Source organism: Sitophilus oryzae, unplaced genomic scaffold (genome assembly GCF_002938485.1).
Source record: "Sitophilus oryzae breed Bouriz unplaced genomic scaffold, Soryzae_2.0 scaffold_1111_pilon_pilon, whole genome shotgun sequence".
NCBI classification, from domain to species: domain Eukaryota; kingdom Metazoa; phylum Arthropoda; class Insecta; order Coleoptera; family Curculionidae; genus Sitophilus; species Sitophilus oryzae.
The window spans coordinates 154,747-179,811 of record NW_022145740.1 but is presented as its reverse complement, the minus strand read 5'-3'; the positions used below and the strand labels follow the sequence as shown (position 1 = coordinate 179,811).

The following is a 25,065-nucleotide window of genomic DNA, read 5'->3' as shown; positions in this document are numbered from 1 at the left end:
CCTTGCGTATCTGATGCCTGTCAAATACTCGTCAGCGAGTAATGGCAGTAGTAGTTGCAACTTCTGGTATAGAACAAAGAAAGAACTCGTATAGAATGATTATTTTTATGGCATGGTGTTTTAGTTAGAGATCTTTAAAAAATTTTAGTTGTATTTTTTAAAAACAAAACGTTTCTGTATTGGGATATAACGCTGCACATATCAGAAATAATACTGGCGGACGATTTTTAACGAATTAATCAATATTTTCTTATATTTATTTGTACGTCTATTGGGAATTTGTTGTTTAAGATATTAGTATCTATACAGGGTGAATCTTAAATAAGTGGAAATATTTCAGGGCTAGTAGAATTCGATAAAAGTAACATATTTTCTCTTTACCGATTTTCAAATACGCCCAAAATAACCAAGTAATTTGACTTACTTACTTACAAGAACATTTCCAAAAGATGAATGATTTTTTTTTCTTAAGTTTTGAGAACCACTGGATCTTCTCTGTTTTTTTTTTCTTGTAAATTTAATCTACTACCTATGTTGCCATATTATCAAGTAGTTATGTTTTTTAACTAAAAAATAACTAACTTTTTTCGCAAAATAAACCTCATAATTGTACGTCTGGGGTCGAAATATATTACCCCTAAAAGCATATGCACTTATTTAAGATTCATCCTGTATTATGTTGGAAAATATGAATTCCTATGTGCCTGTAGTTCTGTTACCTCCTATAAACTATTTTATAATAGTATTATTATGTAAACAAAGGTGTAACTGTTTTAAAAAGTGTTTTTCTCCAAGTTCTATAGCACCTTCCATTTGTAATTTCTTGTCCGTAACAGTGTGTACGTAACATTATTATTGTAACTTAGCAAGTAACTACATAATAGTTCTATGAAGGAACTATAAGCTACTTACAGAACAATTTTAAAAGTGTTTTAAAGATTGTATAATTCAATTGGATAAGGTCAGATTTTATATCAGTTTTACAGTATTTTTATTTTTATTTTCATGGTTAACTTTAAAAAATAGGTTACTTTTCACTCTTGTAAGGGAACATTAACACTTATCTAAAATAAATGCTCTATAAATATACTCTAAGAACGTTCATAAAATAAATTTTAAAACATATTTTCAGTTTTTTAACGAAAAAATACTAATATGGAACATTAAAGCAACAAATCAGTGTTCCAAACACCACTATAAAACAATAATATAATATAAAATTACTATTACTCTAAATTTATAGAACTATTTGAGTTAGCTGGGTTAGCTGTACGGTATACAAACGCTACACATTGTCGATTTTCTGATGCGATACGGACGTGTTTTTTGATCGCTCTTTAATATCGTGTAGTATAAAAAGCGTTATAATTATTAATAAGTATGCAAGTAGAGAGTGGTGGTGATAAGTGTAAAACTGCAAAAGATAAAAATAAAAACGAAGAAAGAATAATTAGGAAAACAAGGAGCCATTCGGCAAGTATACTACCAGCAAAATTGAAAACATTTACAGCCGACATAAAAACGAACCAAGAGGAATGCAGTACAGCTGATAAAAACAAAGCGACAAAAAGTACTATTGATAAATTTGAACGGGAGATACAAGGTGATACAATTATAAACAGCGATATTGAAATGGATGAAGTTTTTAAACCCCGACATTCTGTATGCAGAAGTCCTATAAAGGATATTTCCGAAAAAGAACAACCAATTACAAAAATACAGAGATCTGAATCCAGTCCCGACATACAAATAAACAAGAAAAGGCAATTTGGCGAATCTATAGTGTATTCCACTGATTCCTGTAATATCTATAATGAAAATTTTTTGATGCAAATTTTTGTGGAAATGAGAAATAATGAGAAATAACATAAAAGGAAAGAGAAAGAACTGGTTATCCCCTGAAATTAAGGAGTTACATAGCATGTTATGTGAAATGAAAGAACTTGAAAAAAACAAACAATGAATTCTATACATTGAAATATAAACAATTATTACAAATTTATAAAAATAAAGTACAATACGCTAAATCCCAAAATAATAATTTGAGGATACAAAATGCAGCAAATTTACCTAAGGAGTGCTGGAAAATTATAAATGAATCTAGAAGTAAGAATGGTTTTACTAGGCATCCCTTAATATTAATTAATGATGATCATGGTAATTTAATTACCAATGATAATATTCATACATGTAACAGTTTTAACACTCATTTTTTGGAAGTCGTAAAAAATTGTCCTGATCCAAATTTTAAAGATATTTTTTTTGTATTTGTGGGCCCATCTAGTTTGTTTATTAAGGACATAGACGTACAAGAAACAAGAGAAATCTTAATAAAAACGACAAAAAAATGTTCAGCAGGGATCGACGAAATTCATGGAAAAGCTCTCAGATATGTCACCGACATAATATGTTGGCCTCTTTCGTTTTTGATAAATGAATCATTTAAATGTGGGGAATTTCCACAACTCATAAAAGAATCTAAATGTATACCACTTTATAAAGGCAAGGGTGATAATAGAGATAGAAACAATTATCGTTCGATTTGTATTCAGAGTCAAATATCAAAAGTTTTTGAAGAAGCATATTCTAGAAGACTTGTAAATTTTTTAAATAAATATAAGATATTAAATGAAAACCAACATGGCTTCAGGCAGAATAGATCGACACAAACTGCAATTTATGATTGTCTGGAATATATTTACAAATCACTGAATAATCGTGAACATACTGTTGGTTTGTTTTACGACCTAAGCCGAGCTTTCGATAGTATTGATCATAAGCTTTTGCTAGAGAAGTTATATTCTGTGGGAGTACGGGGTATACCATTGAACTGGGCTGCCTCATATTTATCAAATAGAACACAGACCGTTACAGTTAATGGCGCTAAATCTAGTAGAGCAAATATTAACAAGGGCGTTCCTCAAGGCTCTATATTGGGACCTTTGTTTTTTATTATATTTACAAATGATGTACATAAGTGTTTTAATGGTACAGGATATTCTCTTTTATATGCGGATGACACAAATACACTAGTAAGTGATATAGATTTATATAAAATGATTGATAAATGTAATAAGATTTCTAATAATTTTAATAAATATTGCACTAATAACGGCCTTATATTAAATTCTCAAAAGACAGCTCTTATACGATTTCTTCCAAAAAATGTTAGTGTGGACTACAGCCTATATGTAGCAGTTGAAGGACAGTCAATAAAAAATGATAACGTAGTGAAATTTCTGGGTCTTAATTTGGACCAAAAACTAACATGGTCTATTCACATAGATATTTTATGTACAAAACTTAGCAGTGTTTGCTTCTTAATTAGAACCCTACGTACAAATGTTAGTATGGATATACTGAGACTTGTTTACTTTGGCCTAGTACAGTCGATCCTACAGTATGGTTTGATATCCTGGAGATCCTCCTCTCACTTTCAAAAAGCTTTCAACATGCAAAAAAAGATTTTAAGGTATATGCTTAATGTTTCACCTGACACATCTTGCAGACCACTATTTAGAATGCATAACATAATGTCACTTCCCAACATGTACATTCATCAATTAATTTTGAATATATATACTAACAGAAATAAGTTTCAATTAAACAGTGATTATCATTCTCATGAGACTAGATTTGCCAGTGATCTACATCTACCATACTCAAGGCTGATTGTGAGTCAGAATGCACCGTCATACTTAGGCATAAAATGTTTTAATAAGATTTCTAAAATTGTGCCCAAATTGGATCAGGATAATTACAAAAACAAACTGCGGAGTTTTTTATTGAATAATGTATTCTATTCGGTAAAGGAATTTTTAGATTTTTAGGTGTAATTTAAGTACTTTTTCTCTTTTTTTTTCTACTTTTTCTCTGACTAGTCTTAGAGTTGCAGAAGTATATATTTATATTTATATCTGTTTGTATACTCCAACGATGCATAAAGATTTATTTATTTATTTATTTATTTATGCCCTTATGCCCAAAATAACCGAGTTATTTTATTATAAGAATTAAAAAAAAAGTTTTTTTTGGTTAAATTTTGAGAACCACTGGATTCTTTCTGGGTTTTCTTCCTTGTAAATTTAATCTACTACCTATGTTGCCATATTATCAAGAAATTATGTTTTTTTAATTAAAAACTAACAAAATTTCCAGACTAAATTTGAAAAAAAATCAAATTTTCAAAATACTTTTTTCGCAAAAGAACCTCAGACGTGATTCTAGGGTCCAAATATACTACCCCTAAAATATTTGCACTTATTTAAGACTCACTCTGTATATGGGTTATTATTGTTATTATTAGTATATATCTTCTATTTTTTTTATCATGTTAAATGTAAGGTTTCTTTTATAGATTTATATGTAATAATCACCCAGACATCAAATTATAAATACAATTTTTAATTAACCAAAATTCAATATAAAATATCTAATTATATGTAAGGGAAAATAAAACAAACATAATTACCAAAATATCTTTTTTATTTTAAATTTAGTTGAACACATTGCAATGCAGTACCATGTAGCCTTAAATTTATAAAACATATACAGTTTTAGATTAAAATTTTTTGCATAGTATACTTCCAAAATGTTTGATTTAGCTTGATTAATTATTAGTTTACTTGTTCACATGGTCTAGTAAATAGTAATTTGTGTTAAATGTATACGTTGTAGCAATACAATATTATGTCTACTACATTTCATTGTGAAAAAAAAAGAAATTTGAATTTACCTATTTAATATATTGATAAAAGATTCTTGTTCCACAAATGAAATATAGTAAACATATAAGTAAAAGCCAGCTTCCTAGCTTATAGAAGTCGAAATTATAAAAAATAAATCGTTGTGCACATAATAAATATCTTAACATATATAATAAAAGTGTATAATAATGAAGTAGTGAAAGAAGGGGTAAAAATAAAAGGTAAAAATAAACAAAGAGGAAGAATGAAGACAAGGATTATTCGGCTTGGGGTTCAGAGTCAGTTACTTCGGTAATTTGCGGCTTTTCCTCAATTTCAATTTTTTTACTTTCGGCTGTAAGGAAAGAAAACCACAACATCAATACACACAGTTAGGTACAAATCGTTAAGTTTCATAGGAGAGATAAGTAGAAATATACAAGAGTAAAAAATAGTAGTGTAGCAGTTTAAAGTTGCAGACAATAACGAAAATGTATCAAATGTTACCAGTGTTTTTCTCGTTTTTAATTTACTCCTTTCTTATACAGGGTGTTCCCAGTGGCGCAACTATGGGGGAGGCTAGGGGGATAAGCCCCCCAAACGAATGGTGCGGGTCGTTTAAAATTGGTGTTTTAACCTCAAATAATTATACCTTATAGTGACAGTCCCCCCAAAAGTCTTGAGCCCCCCTAAAAGTCTATGTCTAGTTGCGCCCCTGGGTGTAGGTATAAACAAATCTGCTTCGATTAGTTTTAAAAAATACAGGGTGTTGTATTTGAAATAACGAAGTTTTTATGCAAAATAAATAATTAAAATAGACCAGCAATTTTTTATACCGCTGTATACATTAAACGAAACAATCAAAATTTTCAGTAAAGTATATTTCTCTGGCTTAAAAGTCAGCATAAGAATTAATTCTGAAAAGCAATGTACAGGGTGTTGGCAATTTTTTTTATTACGGCATGCATATTAAATTACTTTTAAATATCTCAAAAACCAAAGCTTGTAACCATTAATATAATTAATTGTTTAACCCTTATAATAAATGCCTTGTTTCTTGTCCAAGAATCTAAATATGAAATAAAATACCGGGTGTTCCAATGAGAAAAAAATATAACTCTGGTGTGGTTTGGTTCCAATGAGAAAAAAAATATAACTCTGATCTTAGTTTTGACAAACCCTGTACATTTCAAATTAATTTTAAATTATGCACATTGCCGTCCCACATATACCTATGAAATATTTTGTTCCTACATCTTTCTGTTTTCGTGTAATCAGCCTAGGCGAATGAGGCGTACCACCCTGTAGAAAGCACTTTAAGAAAATTATAATAAATAGAAAAAAAAATGAAAACTTCAACTCCTTGCAGATACAAAACAAGCAGAATCGGACATATGTTGATATAAAAAATAAATCTGATTTTTACGTGAGGAATCTCCCCCGTGAGATGACATATGTTTTTTGAAACACCCTGTATTTATGATTTTGATACACGTCTTCTATGCATAAATATTATATTTTTTTTTCACAACAGTCATCAGATTTTTAGCGATTTGATACTGAAGTAAATGATTTTAATTTTTTTAAACAAAAAGTATGTGTTGGTTGAAAAGAGATAAAAATTATTTATAAATGAATGAATGTTTTAAAAATAATGTTTGTTCTAAGAGAAGTCAGGGGCGTGCCATTTTTTTCTTCAAAAATATTCAGAGCACCCGTATGAACGCCACTGGTTGAAATAAATAAAATTGTTTGAATATCTGAAAAGGCGTTTTGATGCATAGAAGATGTGTGTCAAATTTCATAAAGATATCTACAGTATGTTCCTGGATATTCTTTACAAAAGGAAAAAATAATATTTTTATAATATTGATATTTTGAGAATAATGCATTCTTCATAAAAAAATTTGCTTGTTCTAAAATGGTTAATCCTGTTTATACTTTTCCAAATTTCCTACCGTTTTAGAAAAAAATTTAAAAAAAAAACTTGAAAATATGGCTGATGTCCAAAAGGTGTTAGGTTAGGTTAGGTAATATCATTTAGATTTCATTCTTTGATAGATAGTTATTATTAATTTTGATTAACGTCATATGTTTGCTGTTATATTAAAGTTTCACATTTTCCGATAACTATTTAACTATTATCACCCTTTCCGTAGCATTGAACTAAATCAATTTTGTGCTTCTTTAACATTTTAAAACAGCAAAAAATATGACAATAATTTAATTGCTATCAATAACAATCTATCAAAGAATGAAATCCGTGATGAAATCGATATAATATTAGCTTTGTTTTTTATGACTCTTAAAACGAATTCAACCATATTTTCAGAGAGATTTTTCTTCTTTTTCTCTAAAATGATAAGGAAATTTGGAAAAGAATAAACGGAATTAACCGTTTTAGAACAAGCAATTTTTTTTATAAAGAATGCTTCTTATTCAAAATGTCAATAATAAAAAAGTTTTTCAGAGACACGATAATGTAGGTAAAATAATTCACAAGATACTGATACAGAAGTACAACCTAAAAGCAGATAAAACACCTTACTACAACTACATACCCGAACCAGTCCTAGAAAGCAAAACACATAGAATCTATTGGGATAGGAGTGTAATAACACATAAACACATTGAACACAACAGACCGGAGATAATACTGACGGATAAATTAAAAAAAAACATACGTTCCTTATAGATATAGCTATTCCAAATAATAACAATTTGCAAGCAACACACCGAAATAAAATCGAAAAATACACGGATTTGGCTAACGAAATAAAAGAACAGTGGAGACAGGAAAAAATTACCATAGTACCAGTTACTATATCCACCACAGGAGTGATTCCAAAAAATCTCCTAGAATCAATAAAATACTAGACCTCCCATCAAAAATATACAGGGTGTCCCAGAAATGAGTGCAGATATTTTAAGGGGTGGTAGATCTGGTCAAAATAAACATATTTTCTCTTTACCATTTTTAAAATAAATTGAAAATAACCGAGTTATTTAACTTTGAAAATTTAAAAAAATAATCGCAACATTTTGAGAACCACCGGCAGATATTGTCAACTACATCCAATTACCCGGATCATGCCCGGATTTCAGTTAATTTGACGCATTGTGTTGCCATATGGACAAGAAAGTATATGTTTACAAGTAAGTCATAAAATCACAACACCTGAGGAGTTTGCAGAGGTGCATTACATTTTTAAGGTTGTGATATTATTACATAAAATAAATTAAAAGTTAAATGTTTAAAAGTTAAATTAAAAAACTTATCCAACATTAAAAAAGATACTTATGACAGATCGATGTAACAGCGACAGTTCTCTTTTTCGATACACACTTACCTAAAATACACTTCATTGTGCTGCTTTACTTGTACGTGCTATTATAAAAACTGCTAAAATAACAGTCCCCATTTTTAACTTAACACATTATTTTCATATAGGCTTCATCACAATTTGAACCACTGATTTACAAAACACCTTGAAAAGCACACATTACTTTGAATATCTTTCTGAATGAATAAATGTTGAGAATTATTGTCTCTTACCGCCACTTTACGAACTACTTTCAATCTAAGAAAATACATGTTTCACTCAACAATTTTAAATACGTATTTTGCTTTTTCGTTATTTTTTCGATGTATTTCGACAATTCAGAAAAACATGAAATGAAACAAACAAAACACAAATGAATTGATTATTGATAAGGTCACAAAAAAGAAATTTCTAAAATGTTTATCGTAATTCAGAATTCAATATATCGAAAACAGCCCGACGAATAATCAATTCATTTTCGTTTTGTTTGTTTCCTTTCATGTTTCTCTGTTTTATTTTAAAAATTTAATACAAATTTGATTGCTTCGAATGTCTTGAATTTGAAATTGTTGTAACTACGGCAACGTTGCTTAACATCGTCGTCTGACGCAAGCCTGCCACGACGGCGCGGCTCAAAGGACCAGTTCACACGTGGCACTCTTGGCCGACGCGCGAGGGTTGGGCTTTTAAAATACATCGAAAAAATAGCGAAAAAACAAAATACGTATTTAAAATTGTTGAGTGAAACATGTCTTAGATTGAAAGTAGTTCGTAAAGTGGCGATAAGAGACGGTATTCAAAGTAATGTGCGCTTTTCAAGGTGTTTTGTAAATCAGTGGTTCAAATAAAACAGAGAAACATGAAAGAAAACAAATATTGAATTCTAAATTACCCAGAGATATGGAAGTGGGAGAATGAGCTTCGACGAGTGCGCATCCAAATTTTTGTCGACGGCAAGATGGCAGACATCTTCCAGGTCTCGCTGTCACTTCCCCTCTTTAATTGACATCTGTTTGTTTTGTTTTTTTTTCGTTTGTGTTGTTATCTAGTTAAAATTTATTATTATCTCAATTATTTTAAACACTAATTCAAAAAGGGTTGTTGTATATTGTCATAGTCATTCTAAGAAAGCTAATACGCCGGGAAAAATGATTAGTTTTCATGTGTAAGTTCATACAACATAATCGTGTTTACAGATGATCCAAAACTGTTTATTTTTAGTTTTCCTAAAGGCGATTTGTAAAAATCGTGATTGTAATTGGGAATCGTCAAAAATAAGTGTATGATGTGGCCATTTAAAGAGGATGTTTTTATTACGTGTGGAGGAAGAAGATGCTTGGAATCAATGTTCGTGCTTCTGTAAAACAGTGCACTCTTATAGTGTCCATGAAAGCACAAGTTCAAGTGTACCAGAAATATGTCAAATAAGATTGGTCCTTACTTGACAAGAAGATTATTTGAGGAAAAGAAAACATAAGATAGGGTATTTTAATTGAACAGCGGAAATTTAACATTTTTATTGTAAAGTTTGTTGTAGGTAGTTGTAGTTTTGTGCTAAATATTTCTAACATTAGCAGCAGCAGTGTTCAGAGTGTCAAGAGGAGGAGAATTCAGTTAATTAGATTTATGCACAGTTACAGGTATGAAGGCTTTTTCAAACATAGTATCAAGTTCTATAGTCAACATTTTTAGTATTCCTACAACTGTAAAAACAAGGAACATTGGACTGAAAAAATGGCAAGATTTATATAGGAAGAAAGGGTATTATGCCAATAAGAAGAAAATTAAATCTGTAGGCAGAAGTTTCTTATTTAAAAACTGTTATGGGGCATATATTAATTTGTATCTGTGCCACAAATCACTGAGAAAAATCATATAATATTCATAATTGTTAACGAGATGATATTTAAAGAGTGTTAAAATTGAGACTATTAGTCATGAAGCTTACAATGTTACTTTGTTTCAATATTACACTTTTATTCTTGTAAAATCTATGATGAAGTTCAAAAGCATTTTGCAATGGCCTTAAATTGTGAGCCAGGATTTTTAGCAAAGGTATTTGATGCAATGAAACTTAATCGGTAACTTCCAGTATGTATTTTAGTAAGGGAACTGTCAATCCCATGTTTTTAAATAGATAAAATACAGGCCAAAGTTGACAATATTACAGTTGAGAAGAAACTATTTTATCTTAAAAAAATTTTTCTTAAAATTCTGAGATCATATAATCTAATTTTCTTAATAATAAATTAGGTATATGTATGTTGTACATACAGAATTTTGTTATGGACAAATAATAAGGATCGACAAGCTTCTTTTGTGCAAAAAATAAATGATTTTTTCTAGTATTACGACAAACCATAATGTGTTTTACAAACTTACCGGTAACAGTTTTTTTTTATAATAAAATATTTAGGAATAATTTGAGTTGTTTATCAATATATTAATGACTTGAATTTTGACAAATTGAATTTGTATCAAAATAATTTTACGAAATATAAAATTGATGTTCTATTACAAGATTGAGTTTCCATTGTCGACAAAAACCAGGATAAATACTAATAATACCCTTAATAAAATCAATGATGTTTATGTATTATGAAAATATTTGTTAGAGGACATGTTATGTAACAGTTTTTGAAACACAATTTGATGGGACGAATAAAAAAAATAAAACAAAAACATATTTTTTCTAGGTTTATATTAAAAATACAAGGTAGGTAATCATCAAAAATAATTATGAACCAAATGTTTTTTTATGAATATACAACTTGAACAAAAAGTTGTTTAGAACAATTTTTACCAAATTTGCAAAAATTTTAAATTCAAACGCGTAATTCAGTACAAGTAAACATGAAATATTGTAAATACTTATTTAATATCATTTCGAGTGTTTCACGACGAAAAGGTCATCTGTCCGTAGCGTCTTTTGTCAGAATATTCGTATATTTAGTGTATTATATACCAATATTGTACGCAGTTTTGAAACTGATAATTAAATAAATCATATTAATGTTAACTAACCATAATAAATGATATAATTTCATTAAATTTAAATTGCCCCCCGTATGGTTGAAAACAGCAAATTGATATTTGATTACTTATAGATTACCACCTATATACAAAATGACAGGAAGACCTGGAATATGGCGCCCAACTTGATTAGACCTTCTGCGCATGTTGACGCTCATTCTCTATCCCTTCTATTTCTCTGAAATTACCATAAACATTTTAGGAATTTCTTTTTTGTGACCTGGTTGTGAATAATATGATGAATCATTTTCGTAAACGTCATAAACGTAATGTTTTAGTTAATTTTCGGTGGTTTTTGTTAAATTTTCATTGAAAGGGTAAGTACTAAAAATAATTAATGTGTTTTTTTTCTATAATAATTATTAATAATGAGCACTGATAAAAATTTAACATTCCTAATTTTTGAGTAGAAATTTTTCTATGAATTTATAAATGTAGAACTATGTAGAATGTGGATAACATAGGAGCTTGCAACACTGCAAGGTTTAGATACACCGTAGAGAAATCTCAGGTGAATAAACAAGTGGCACTAAAAAGTTTTTTCAAATTTCCCGGAAAATCCCCCCCCCCTTTTTTTTCGCAAAAAAAAAACCCATAGGCGTGTTTCTGGGGTTGAACTATACTACCAGTTAAAGTATTTGCACTTATATAAAATTAATAATTATATATAAACTTGCAGAAAGCGACCATACTTAGTACGTGTAACATAGTTAGGAAATTTTTAGGCTAAATACACAAACTGACAGATTTGTGCCTTAAAAAACCGATTTGTTGGTCATTACCGATTAACGCAGTGACAGTCGTGAAAAGAAGAAATAAAAAGTTTGTCCTCTAAGTGTTTTTTCTCTAAGTGTTTTTCATAGAATACCCCAATAATTATCCCCTTAAATACTAGCATGTCATTAGGAACACCCGGTATATTTGTTATTGCATTATCTCCTTTGCAAAAGATTGCAATAAAAACTTTTGGTAGATAATAGTTTCGACGCCTTTAATGACGGCACCTCAATTTTTATTGTTTTCTCTATAGCAGTCTTTATATTTGACTTAGTTTGAAATAAATCTTTTCAGCAGTTAAAAGTTATGAGCTAAATTTAATATCCGAATGCCCCTATGGCCATAAATAATTCAATAATTCGGTTATTTTTACTTTTAATATATTTGAAGCTCGCAAATATCATTCCAAAATTTAATATTGCCCGGGCAAACCTACGCAAAAGTATCATAAACTTTTTTCATCTTGTTTCGTCTTTTTTTATTAAAATAAAGAGAAGTTGAGCAAATGTTGTAGGTGGGTTTTTGCACATGTTGCAATGTTTGCAAATGTTGTAGGTGGTAATTTTGGCAAAACGACGCTATTTTTTGCCGTCCTAAAATATAAAATTGAATAGAAAATTATATGAGTGAATCGCAAGTACTTTTAGACGTTGAAACATTTATAGCAATTAAAAGTTTAATGCTTGTTTAAAGAGCTCATACAGGAAGAACAAGTTTTGCCGAGAAGCTTCATTGAAATAGGATATTATGATCCTATTTCAAATTTTCATACTTGCTAGAGAACTCACATCAGAATATGTATATTTTTCGTGTATTTTACAGGTTTTTTTATATGAGTACAAAGATGGGGCTTTCATACTACTGTGCAACTTCTTTATGAAACTAAAGATGAAATACACAAATTTGTCCTAGCCCACTTAGTTCCTGAAATACAGGGCGATTTTAAAATTGTTGCATTTTTCCACTGCCCGTATCTCGGTTATCTTATTACTTATCGAAAAGGTCAATCCCATTGAGTTTTTCACGTATAATTCAATGCCGTAATTAGCTTTTCTCTAGAGCAGTCATTCTTGAAATATGATCTAAACTTTTTTTTTTAAATAGCCTTATTATGTGCTTTCTAAAAACATAATACACTCTATACTTATTTTCAGAAGCAAGGTAAAAATACATTTTTTAACTTTTTAACATACATAAACTTAGTATGTAAATTGTATGCAAATTAGATTTAAGTTAGATAATCAAAACAATCGAATATTTTATTCGACACCAACTTTTGGATATTGGCTATTCCACGCTAGTCTCTGTGTGTGAAAATATTGCATCAAAAATATCAGTAACTCTGATTGAGATCCTGATATCTGCAGGAGTTTTAGTGCAGACGTTGTATTAAAAAATACATACAACCCTAAATTTTCACTCTTCTACCAGCAACCCCTATTTTTTAATAGCGATATTAGTAATGCAGTAATTTTTGTCACAGTTTTAGTTACCATATACAGTACGTCTGTCCGTTCTGTAGCTACGGGGTATCCGTGAGAGGGGAAACGATATTCTCTCGATGATTTTCGTAAAAAAATAGACGACGCGTCCCATCAATAAAAATTCAACTAATTTGGAAGTAGCCAATAAAATTAGTGGGCGGAGCGATTTGCGATGACGCACTCGTCAAATCGACGTATAAAATATATTGCTGTTTATTTAAATGTTTTTTGTCCGCATTCCTTTCATAGACACAGATTCAGCAGATGTACTGTACTCCTCTGAAACGGCTTGATTTTGATGAAATTTTATATCTATGTATATTCAGTAGGTCTGAAGGTAGATTATTATCTATTTTTATATACGTATATATATTAAGTGATAAGGGTGGTTTAACCCATTTTTTTATTTTTTAGACATAATTTTTATTTTTATTTTTGATGATGTGGCATTAAAAAATAATATATACCACTTTAAATGTTCACCGTTCGACCAACAACCCCTATTTTTTAATAGCGATATTAGTAATTCAATAAATTTCAACCCCGGTCGATAACTGATCAATTATCACTGGATCAGTTATCCCCGCCAGGCGTCTACCGGTGTCACTATTGACCCATTCAACAGCACGGAGTAGGGATGAGATTAGTGATGGGAAAAACCGATTAATTTCAATAATCGAGTACTCAAGTTTCAAGCGATTGCAATAATGGAGTGACCGCTCTAGCGAAATACCGCTCGTATTTAAAAATACGGTTTTTCCGCCCATCGCTTGTTGTAAGTACTCGTTAACGCCAAGTGCCAAGCAGTAATTTGCGTGCGCAGGGCACATATTCTTTCAGTGATGAATGGCAAGTAGCAAGCGGCGAGCGACGAGTAATTCGCTTGATTTTGTTCATTTCAAAGCATTGTCGATGTAAATCGTAAAGTTTTATCACTCAGATACGCAACTGATAAAGTCGTATAAATTTGCTACCTGCAATATACGCAGAAAATCGTTCGGCCTTTAATCAAGTATGTCACATTAAAATCGGATTTCAATTTATTTCATTCTAGGATTGCTTGCGCTCGTCACTTGCCGAGCGATGATTCAAAATTGAGCGATGTCGGCTATTTCAATAATCGAGTACTCGAGCGAATTTTTGCTCCAGTTATCCGATCACTAGATGAGATCTCTCTACCGCCAATAATCCGTTTCTTTATTTTTATTATTGTTTGTGCATCAATCGGAATAGTGACGTTTACGACTATAATTGCACTATTTCTGTGTAATTTTGAAATAAATTTACACACTGACAATAAGTTAGTCATTTTTTTCTATTAAAATGAAAACTAAAATAATAGAAAAAGAAAACTAAAATAATAGCTGTGTTAAAACCAGGAAAATCTAAAGATCAACCTCAGAATTATCGACCCATAGTCCTTCTTAGTTGTACCTATAAGCTCCTAGAACGACTTATTTTCAATAGAATAAAGGATAGTATCTTAGACCATATTCCAGTTGAACAGGCAGGTTTCATTCCTAAACGCAGTTGCTGTGACCAAATCACATTGAAGGAAATTTCCAACTTAAGCTTAAAACCTCCATAGCTTTTGTCGATTTAACAGCCGCCTACGACACAGTCTGGAGAGATGGTATGGTTTATAAATTACTTAAAGCACTTCCTTGTCAAACTATAGCTCGAGTTATCAACAACATGCTAAGTAACCGATATATCCAAGTATTTCAGGGAGAGAGCACAAGTAAACCTAAAAAACTTAACAACGGCTTACCCCAAGGCTCCGTTATCGCCCCTCTCTTATTCAACTTATACATCTCTGACCTACCAGATACGCAATCTAGAAAATTTTGTTACGCACACGATATAGCCATAGCAACGGAACATGAATCGCTATATCAAACCCAAGAAACGCTTACAAAGGATCTCGCATCCTTGAACGCCTATTTTATAAAATGGAGACTTCAACCCAGTGCAAATAAGACAGAAGTGGCTACCTTCCATCTTAATAACAAGCTGGCGAATACTGAAATAAGCGTCCAGTTTGGTAACACCACTGTGCGTAATAACAAATATCCAAAATATCTGGGAAATACTCTAGACCGTACACTCTCATTTCGAAAACACCTAGAAAATGTTGCTGGGAAAATCAGAACATGAAACAACATTATACAAAAACTTTGTGGTACTTCTTGGGGTGCAAAAGCAACAACACTTCGGATCTCCGGTCTGGTATTCAGTGTGGCAGAGTATTGTGCACCCGTGTGGTTGAACAGCCACCACACAAATCTCGTAGACAGACAGCTGAACAACACCATACGGCTGATTACAGGGACAATCAGATGCACCCCTAGTTACTGGCTTCCAGTTCTGAGTAACATCCTACCTCCAAATCTACGCAGAAACGAGGCTCTTCTTAGAGAATTTGATAAAATAATAGCTACCCCAACGCTACCTGTTCCTAAAACACTTCCTGCTTTACAGGTGAATAGACTTAAGTCGAGGAATCCACCTTTGCGAACAGCTGAACAACTAAAAAGCAGTAACTACAATTCTCGAGAACAGTGGCTTCAGTTATGGAGAGAAATGGCCGATGCGCACCTATATTCCTGGTTCAAACATAACTATTACCAGACACCGGGTACCGATCTAAACCGGAAAACATGGTCAACTTTGAATAGGATACGCTCTGACCATGGAAGATGTGCGGATTCCCTTTATAAGTGGGGAAAAATACCTTCCCCAGAATGTGATTGCGGATCCCCTCACCAAACCATCCATCACATAACTAGAGAGTGCAGCCTACGCGCTTATTGTGAAGACTGGAGGGACTTTCTGGAGGCTTCTCCATCAGCTTTGGAATGGATAGGGCATCTAGATGTTAATATATAGTGTTCGTAAATACGTTTTTTATGTTGTCTTTTTATATTATACTTGTTTTTTTTATATTTACATTTTAATGTTTTCATTTACATTGTAGTTTATTTTATATCTATGTTTAAGTGTCTGGTTTTCTTGCATGTATATGAGCCATACGATAAATAAATAAATTCTATTAAAATAATCCTAGGAATAATCTATATATAGCAAAACAACGTTTGCCGGGTCAGCTAGTGTAAAATAAAATAATAGTCATTTGAATTAAAGGAGTCACATTTAAAAAAATCATAGGTTTAAATCATATTTAGAAAATGACAGCTCTCAGTGAAAAACAAGTTACGCCACTGGATTCACCGTGAAAAACTTTACAGGATACAGTTTTCAACTTTTTGTATATGTTACAAGATACCTAATCAAGATAAAAAGGGGTCGAAAAATGCAACATTTGAAAATCTTCCCTGTATTTCGGAAACTAAGAAGGCTAGGGCAAATTTGTGTTTTTTCTGTTTCATAAATATAGCACAGTGATATGAATATCTATATTCATAAATCAGAGATACCCCATAAAACACACGAAAGTGGGATATCCTGTACAGACGACACTGTGTATATCATAAAAGAATAAAAAAATATCAGCTACCAAAAGTGTTAAATAAAATTTTCATTTATTTCAGAAACATCTAGAATAGCTACAAATTTATCATCCAGCTTAAAGGTAGAAAAGCAAGTAAGAACATTTACACCAAGAGGTGCTTTAAAAATCGTTTTTCTTCTCTATTTTTAATATCAAAGCATTTTAATTTTAAATAGAAAAATGCTGTATCAGTAGTGGCCCAATTTTTCGCAGCGGAGGCGTATAATAGCTCCACAATCGCTCGGGCTTCTTGAAGATAAGCTGTGTAATTTACCGTCTTTTGTTCTGTTTCAAACTCCACAGTTTTATACCCCAGAGTACCAAAAAGTAAAAAGAAATATTCTTTATATATTATGGAGACTGACGTCAGCGATTTTTTAGTTTCTATACACTGATGTGGAAAAGATACATTTTCGTTATTTGTTTATAAAACTAAAGCCATATATATTTACAGGAAGTGTTTTAGTGTATAGTGTTATTAAGGCAGGGGGTGTAAAAAGAAATAAGAAATTGAAAATGTATACCATTATTTTCATTTAACACTAAACCCAAAATTTATAAAAATCACGGAAATTCAATGGATTTTATTATTTAATTAAAAATAAATGGGGGGATACATACCGGGTCACTCACGGCAAATTACGTTAGACCTTTATGGAGAACCGGTGATTTTGAAAATTTGGATTTTTGCATAAAAGCACCTGCTCTATCTGTCTAAATCATTCAGCGTTGTCACTTCATATTAAAAATGTTTTAGCATCTTTATTACTTTAAATGGAACACCTGGTATATTAAGTAGTAGATTTTTCGGAACAACTTTCATATATCACAGTTTTTATGTTATGCTAAACCGTTGCTCGTTGTCGAGTTAAAAAATAAAACATGTGTTAAATTTACCAAAATATGATCTTGAATTGGTTAAATCATAAATTCGGCATTCTGAAAGCTGAAACTTTGTTTATAAGTTAAGGAAAGTTGACATATCCAATATATCTATACCACAAATTACCTATAACAGATGCGAAAGAAAGCGACTGCATCGGAAATCGCTCGACAAACCCCACACGCCTATTGAGTGGTGTAAATACACCAGTCGTTTAGTCCGGAAACCTATGCTGTGTCGTATTCGCTTGCTGGAATGACATAGTGCGTGGTTATATGTTTCTTTTTAAAAACGGGTGTAGGATTTTTGTTGAACTTTTGAACTGTTATTTCTAAGTTTTGGTAATTTGTATATCGTGGGCGTACAAGGAAAACCATGTAAGTCCAAAAACTAAAAAGGTGAGAAAAAGTGATTTTAATGTTTGAAGTGATATGTAAAATCCAATTTTATTTTTTGACTGCACTAAAAGAAATCGATTGACATTAGGGTTATTTAGGACTAATTTAGGCTAAATTAAAATACAGGGGTTTTAAGAACAAATTGTTTATTGACATTTTTTTTTATAATAATCTGACTTAATGGATTTTTCTGAAAAAAAACTTAAATTTTACTGGAGTTAGTGGGTTTTTCTTGATTGGCTCCTTTACTTTTTGGGATCAAATAATGAGCCAGAGGCTCATTATCTGAAAACAATCGCTTTCTTGATCGGGAATTCCCACAGATCCTTCTTGAACATTTTTGCAGACTGTTAAAAAAATTCATAAATCCATTAAGTGCACTTAATAGATTTTTCTGAGCGAAATTTAGCGTCTGTGGACTTAGTTATTTTGAAGCTAATAATATCTCGTATATTTGAACTGTATTGGACTTAAAGGGTATTTAATATGAGAGGTTATACCTAAATAGACTTAGTAATGTGAAAAAACGATTTTACGAAAAAGTGGACTTACATGGTTTTCCTTGTACGCCCACGATATCTTATTTAAAATGGGATGCAAATGTGTTTATTTATAAGGAAAAAAAAGATATTTATAGTATAAAAAATTAATTTATTTAACAAAATTTAATTAAAAATGTGACAAAATAGTTACCTTTCTATTGGTTCTATCGGACTTTTTTCGACTATATAAATCTTTATTTGTAAACTTTAATACATCAAATATTTTCAATCTAATAAATAATTTAATGATGTAAATAAGAGGAAATTTCTCACATGGGTGGTCAAATTCTATAGTTTTCATTATCAAACAGCCTCTGAGAAATGTTTTCAACTCAAAATGCCTTTCATTATGTTTGACTACATCAATTAAAAGGGTCTTCAAATACATCAATGTGAAATTTGTCTAAAATTTGCAAAAGAATCCGAATCTCTGGATAACTCGAAATTATTTACCCATTTAAAAGCCTTTGATCATGAAAGTGGAAAAATTTGTTCATTTTATTTATTGGAAATGGAAAAATTATTTATATTAAATTTTGATGAGTTTTGCACTGAAGAAAACATTCAGGGGCTGTTTGATATAATGAAAACTATAGAATTTGACCACCCATGTGAGAAATTTCCTTTTATTTACATCACTAAATTATTTATTAGATTGAAAATTTCACACCTCTACTTTTCAACCAATAACATGCTTTAATGTTGACTAGTTACCATGGCAACTGAAAAAATTTCCGGAAATTTTTTCGAGGCGCCCTGAAACTTTAGTGGAAATTTTTGACAGTTGAAAAGGTAAACATAAGATCTACAATCATAATGTGAATGAACTACAATGTCTATATATTGAAATATTACCCATTTGAGTTTTAGCATTTGATGTAACTAATTAAAAAATATAATAATATTTGTTAATATTATTAACAAATTGAAATTATTTTAAAATGTCATGTTGGATTAATATTTTTTTTCAAATTTAGGTGTGAAATTTTCTTACCGAATACCACGCAAGCTTAAATTATTCCTGGAAATTTTCTTTCGGGCACGAATATTTTAGGAAAATTATCCCTCGTCTTCGACTCGGGATAATTTTCAAAATATTCGTGCCCTCAAAAAAATTTCCGAAAATAATTTAAGCTCTTGTGATATTATAAGTGAAAATATTTTATGCATTAAAGTTTACAAAAAATAAAGATTTATATAGTCGAAAAAAGTCCGATAGAACCAATAGAAAAGTAACTATTTTGTCACATCTTTAATTAAATTTTGTTAAATAAATTAATTTTTTATACTATAAATATCTTTTTTTTTTCCTAATCTCCTACGAACTGATATAATATGACGAGCAATCTATTAAATTACTGTGAGATTATATGCCTCGATAACATATTGGTGCAGATTATTTTCACCCAAACAAATAATAACCCAAACTATACATTGATGCGGATTGTCTATGAACTCTTTCTGAAGGTCACAGAAACCTGAACGCGTAATTCGGTGTTCTTTCGCATCTGTTGTAGTTAATTTGTGTCTATACTATCAATCCTATGTATTTCCGTTTGTTATACAGGGTGTTTCAAAAAACAAGTGCCATCTCTCGTGGGAGATTTCTCACGTAAAAATAAGATCTATTTTTTAGATCAACATAGGTGCGATTTTGCTTTGTTTCGTAGCTACAGGGTGTTAAAATCTTAATATTCTTAAGTAGGTACTTTTAGTGATTCGAATGAAATTTTGAGGGTAAAAGTTACTATAAGTGCTACATATTTTAACGCTAAAAAAATGTCGATAAATTCATCAGGTAGTGTTTATGGGTTATAACTGGAATATTTTTCAACGCAAAACATGTGCGCCGCGTGTTTTTCTTTTGTTATTAAAATTGTGTAGGACCGAAGTAGACCGAAATCGACAAAATATCAAGAGATAACTTTTAATCGGCATTAAACTGCTTACACTATTTCGTTAACAAGAATAAATGAAGCCAGTGGCGTACATGCTTTTTTTAGAAAAATATTCCCGTGATAACCCATTTGCACGTCGCTGGTGAATATATCGACACTTTTTTAGCATTAAAATTAAAGAAACTTATAGTAACTTTTACCCTTAAAATTTCATTCGAAATGCTAAAAGTATTTGGAAGAAAATTATATTAAATCGAAAAAGTATTAAAACTTTAACACCCCGTAGCTCCGAAACAAAGCAGAATCGGACCTATGTTGATATGAAAGATAAATCTTATTTTTACGTGAGGAATCTCCCCACGAAAGATGGCACATGTTTTTTGAGACACGTGTATAATCGTTCAAATAATTGTAATTTAAAATTCAATCCTATGTATATTATTTAAAAATCAAAACACAAATAAAATTGCTTTTCAACAATCTTCCTATATCTAAACCTTCTAGTTTCGTCAGTAAAGTCATTTAAAAGATAATAATTCTATTCTAATTATTTCGTTTAAAGGAAATCGTTACAATGACAAATATTCTAACTTTATAAGTATCAATTAGAGACCTTACTGCTAAATTTTTAAAATTATTATGGTAACGAAATTTTTAAAATTAGACTACCATAATAAATTACAGATGAGGGTTGGAACCTTTGGTGTTACACAGCAAAATAAAAACACTAAATTACCATAATACACCAAAACACTTTTACTTTTACACTGGATTACAATCTTTACAAGAAATTTTATAAATACCCGACCTTTCCAGTAGAGGTGTTTTATCCTTTGGAAAACCTCTACTGGAAAGGTTGAGATTGTAATCAGAAATATGTTGGGCAAACTAGAAGATCAATATTGACTAGATTTAAAGAACATTTAGCTCAGATAAGATATGGTAGACCGGATAAATCTTGCGTTGCCGAACATATTGTTGATAAAGAACATTGTATAGATCTTAATAATTTAAAATTAATTAAACAAGTCTCAAATTACAGGCAATTAGATGCATATGAAAGCATCAGAATTAATAAATGTAAAGATAGTATGAACAGAGACAACGGTCCAATTCCTTCAAGTTCTTTGTTCCTACTACTCTAGTGGCGGAAATCTAACTGTTACGCTCAGTGGCCTCTGACTCGGTTGGCTAGATTTTCCACGCCCACTCGGTGCCCACTGAGTGAGTATATAAACGCTCAACTTGTAGATTATACTTTAGTTTATAATCATCTGCTGATGATGCTAACATGGTTAGAGAAACGCGAGTCCAGTGTAAAAGTAAAAGTGTTTTGGTGTATTGTGGTGATTTAGTGTTTTTATTTTACCATAATAAAATTATTAATTTTTAAATACCTTTACTTAAGAAACCCGAAGGTTTATGTATAGGAACATGATATATCGTTGAAAAGCTACATTATTAGTCTTTTGATTTTTCAGTACAGGCTTTCGTCTACCAATCTGAAGGTAGTGGGTTCGATTCCCACACCCGACATTTCATCAGCCGACTATTTTTATTAAAATAAAAATAGTTTGGGTACCTAGGTCGACTCAGCCTTAAATGAGTAACTTGGGATTCACAATCCTGAGGTAATAATAGGCGGTTGAAGCGTAGTGCTAGCCACACTACCTTTCTTGTATACCGAACGGCTCTAGTATGGCAAGCTGTACCTTGCTACTCCCAAGGCGTTAAACGCTATATACGGGAGCTATTATTTATATTCGAGAACACTTTAGTTTTTTTAAAACAGATACCTCTACAAGAAACCGTTGACGTTCTGTTAAAATGACATTATATGTTATGTTCTTTAAAATCAAGCGATTGCCATACATCTACAGATGCATGAGCAATACATTTATTTTTATCCAAAAAAATCCTTATGGGTTTTTCGCCACTGCACTGCAAGAAAAATCTACAAAATAAAATAGTTATTTTTTGTAAACACTTCTGCGTTAAACCTAAATGGACGCTGCTTGTCAGGAGTTGTGTTTACAGTAATAAAAATTTGCCTAACAAAGAAAAAAATGCTTAACGTTTCGGAAAGTTTTCTCTTTCCGTCGTCGGAAGCAAAAAAATATAAAGAATCAAGAAAATAACTATTTAAAATATTTAAATTGAACTATTCGAGAACACTTTCCTTTTTAAAACAGATACGACTACAAGAAACCGTTGACGTTCTGTTAAAATGACATTATATTAAGTTAAACTTCAAAATTAACAATTACTACCTGATAACAATTACTTAATAAGGTAAAACCAAAAAGCCCAAACTTTCTGTATGATTATTTTTAAATTTCACGTATGTTATGTTTATTTATGTTATGTTCTTTAAAATCAAAGAAGCGATTGCCATACATTACTAACATCTACAGATGCATGAGCAATACATTTATTTTTATTAGATTGAATTAAAAAAGCCTCTTTTATTTTTCTTTTAGAGGCTATCGCTTCTTTCATTATAATTTTGGGGATATTAAAATTTATTCTGTGCCCTGTGTCCCTGATGTCTAGATGTTTCACCAATTTATTTTTTATTTTTTTTTTGCTTTTCCTGTTTAATACCCAATCATTTAGTCAGATTGAATATATCGACTTTCGTTAACTTATAACCCAAATTTCAACTTTTAAAATGTTCAATTCATGATTTTACCAATGCTTATTCAAGATCATGTTTTTGTCAATTTTACACACAAGGTTTATTTATTATCTCAAAAAATGTTAAATATAGATATAGGTTAGAATAATAGAAAAATTATGAGATATGAAAGTAGTTTCCAAAAATATAATAATATACCAAATGTTTCATTTAAATTAAGAAAGACGCTACCACTTTTCAAATGATGCGGCAACATTGAAACGCTGAAAATATTTTAGATAGATGGAGCAGGTGCCTTTTCAAAAAAAAATCTTTTAAAAATCAACTTTTCTTCGTAAACGTCTAACGTGCCATCGCCGTGAATCACCCTATACAGGGTGCTACAAATTCGAGGTATCTGAGCATTGGTATCTCGGTAACCGTAATAGATGCGAACATGGTTAAATTGGGTAAAGTTGTGCTTTGGGATGTTCACCAAGATGCCATCAAAAAAGTTTTAAAAATTTCAAGGATTGCTGAGTTTTTTTGGAAAAAAAAACGATTTTTTTTGAAAATGAATTTTATTTTTTCCTGTCGTTACTTTTTAGAGAATCAAAAAAATAATTGCACATTCTCATAGCCACTCTATTAGGGATATCTGTTTTTTAGATTTGTAAATTAGCTGATAATTTGTGAGATATAAAGGCCAACTTAATTTTTTTAAATACGGACTTGCATTTTTTATTCCCGGTTTTGAAAGAACTCGGTCTCCTGATTACAATGATATGCCACACTTTATACTTTATTTTGTTTTGGGCACCTTAACAACAACAAAACTATTTAATTATTATTTAAAATAATTTCAAGTCCGACTCTGGTTTATTTTAATTATTTAATCTGATTATATTCATTGCAACAATATTGATCAGCGCTAATTAACATTGAATAAGGAAAATCGAGCCAATTGGAGGATTTAAATAAATTATATCCAGGTCAGCAATTAGAAGATATTATTTTTAACTTTTTTTATAGTGACTTTGAAATCTCAGTGTGCGATCATCAAGTTTGAAAGCTTATCAATATTGTAACAATGAATAGATTAAATATTTAAAAAAAAACAGAGCCGGACTTAAAATAAGTTTAAATAAATGGTGTTCAAATGTCCGAAACAAAAAAAATATTAAATGTGGCATATCATTGTACTCAGGAGACCGAGTTCTTTCAAAGCCTGAAATAAAAATTGCAGGTCCGTATTTAAAAAAATTAAGTTGGCATCTGTATCTCACAAATTATCAGCTAATTTAAAATCTAAAAACACTATCAGATAGCCCTTATAAAGTGGCTATAAGAATGTGTAATTAGTTTTTTGATTTTCTTAAAAGTAACGGCAGCAAAAAATAAAATTAATTTTTAAAAAATCCGTTTTTTTTTCAAAAAACTCTGCAATCTTTGAAATTTTTGAAACTTTTTTGATGATATCTTGGTGAACATCGCAAAGCTCAACTTTGCCCCAATTTAACCATGTTTGTATCTATTACGGTTACCGAGATACCAATGCTCGTACCTCGAATTTGTAGCATCCTGTATAGAACATACTTCGAAATGATATTTGTAATTAACTAGAATTGTTACACACCTTCAATTTCTCATTTCACAGTAGAATTTCTACCCATAATTACCTTTGGACGATGAATCGGGACTGTATGCTTTCTCCTGCTTGAACTTGTTGATGTAGTAGCTCAACAGCTGGATGTCGTTCTGCAATGGGTTTTCGTACAAGTAAATGTACGGTCTCCTGTCATATGCCCTGCCGCCTGCGTATGATACACTAGCTAGATGACCAGTTCCTGCAGATCGGGTTTAGTCACACACAGTTCGAATCGACCAATTGTGGAGGGAGTACTTGCTTGCCGG

The 25,065-nt window shown here is 30.9% G+C and overlaps 1 protein-coding gene across 7 annotated transcripts in view; it reads right to left on the bottom strand.

The window, feature by feature from the left end:
• LOC115881689 (uncharacterized protein CG45076-like) overlaps positions 1 to 25,065 on the bottom strand; it is a gene marked incomplete at its 5' end in the record, with an annotated part of 225,172 nt that overhangs the window by 50,261 nt on the left and 149,846 nt on the right. For 6 of the 7 annotated variants that reach the window (XM_030899284.1, XM_030899294.1, XM_030899308.1 and 3 more), the window contains 1 exon segment: positions 24,831 to 24,998. In XM_030899284.1, coding sequence (XP_030755144.1) covers positions 24,831 to 24,998 — 168 coding nt within the window. 7 annotated transcript variants of the gene reach the window in all.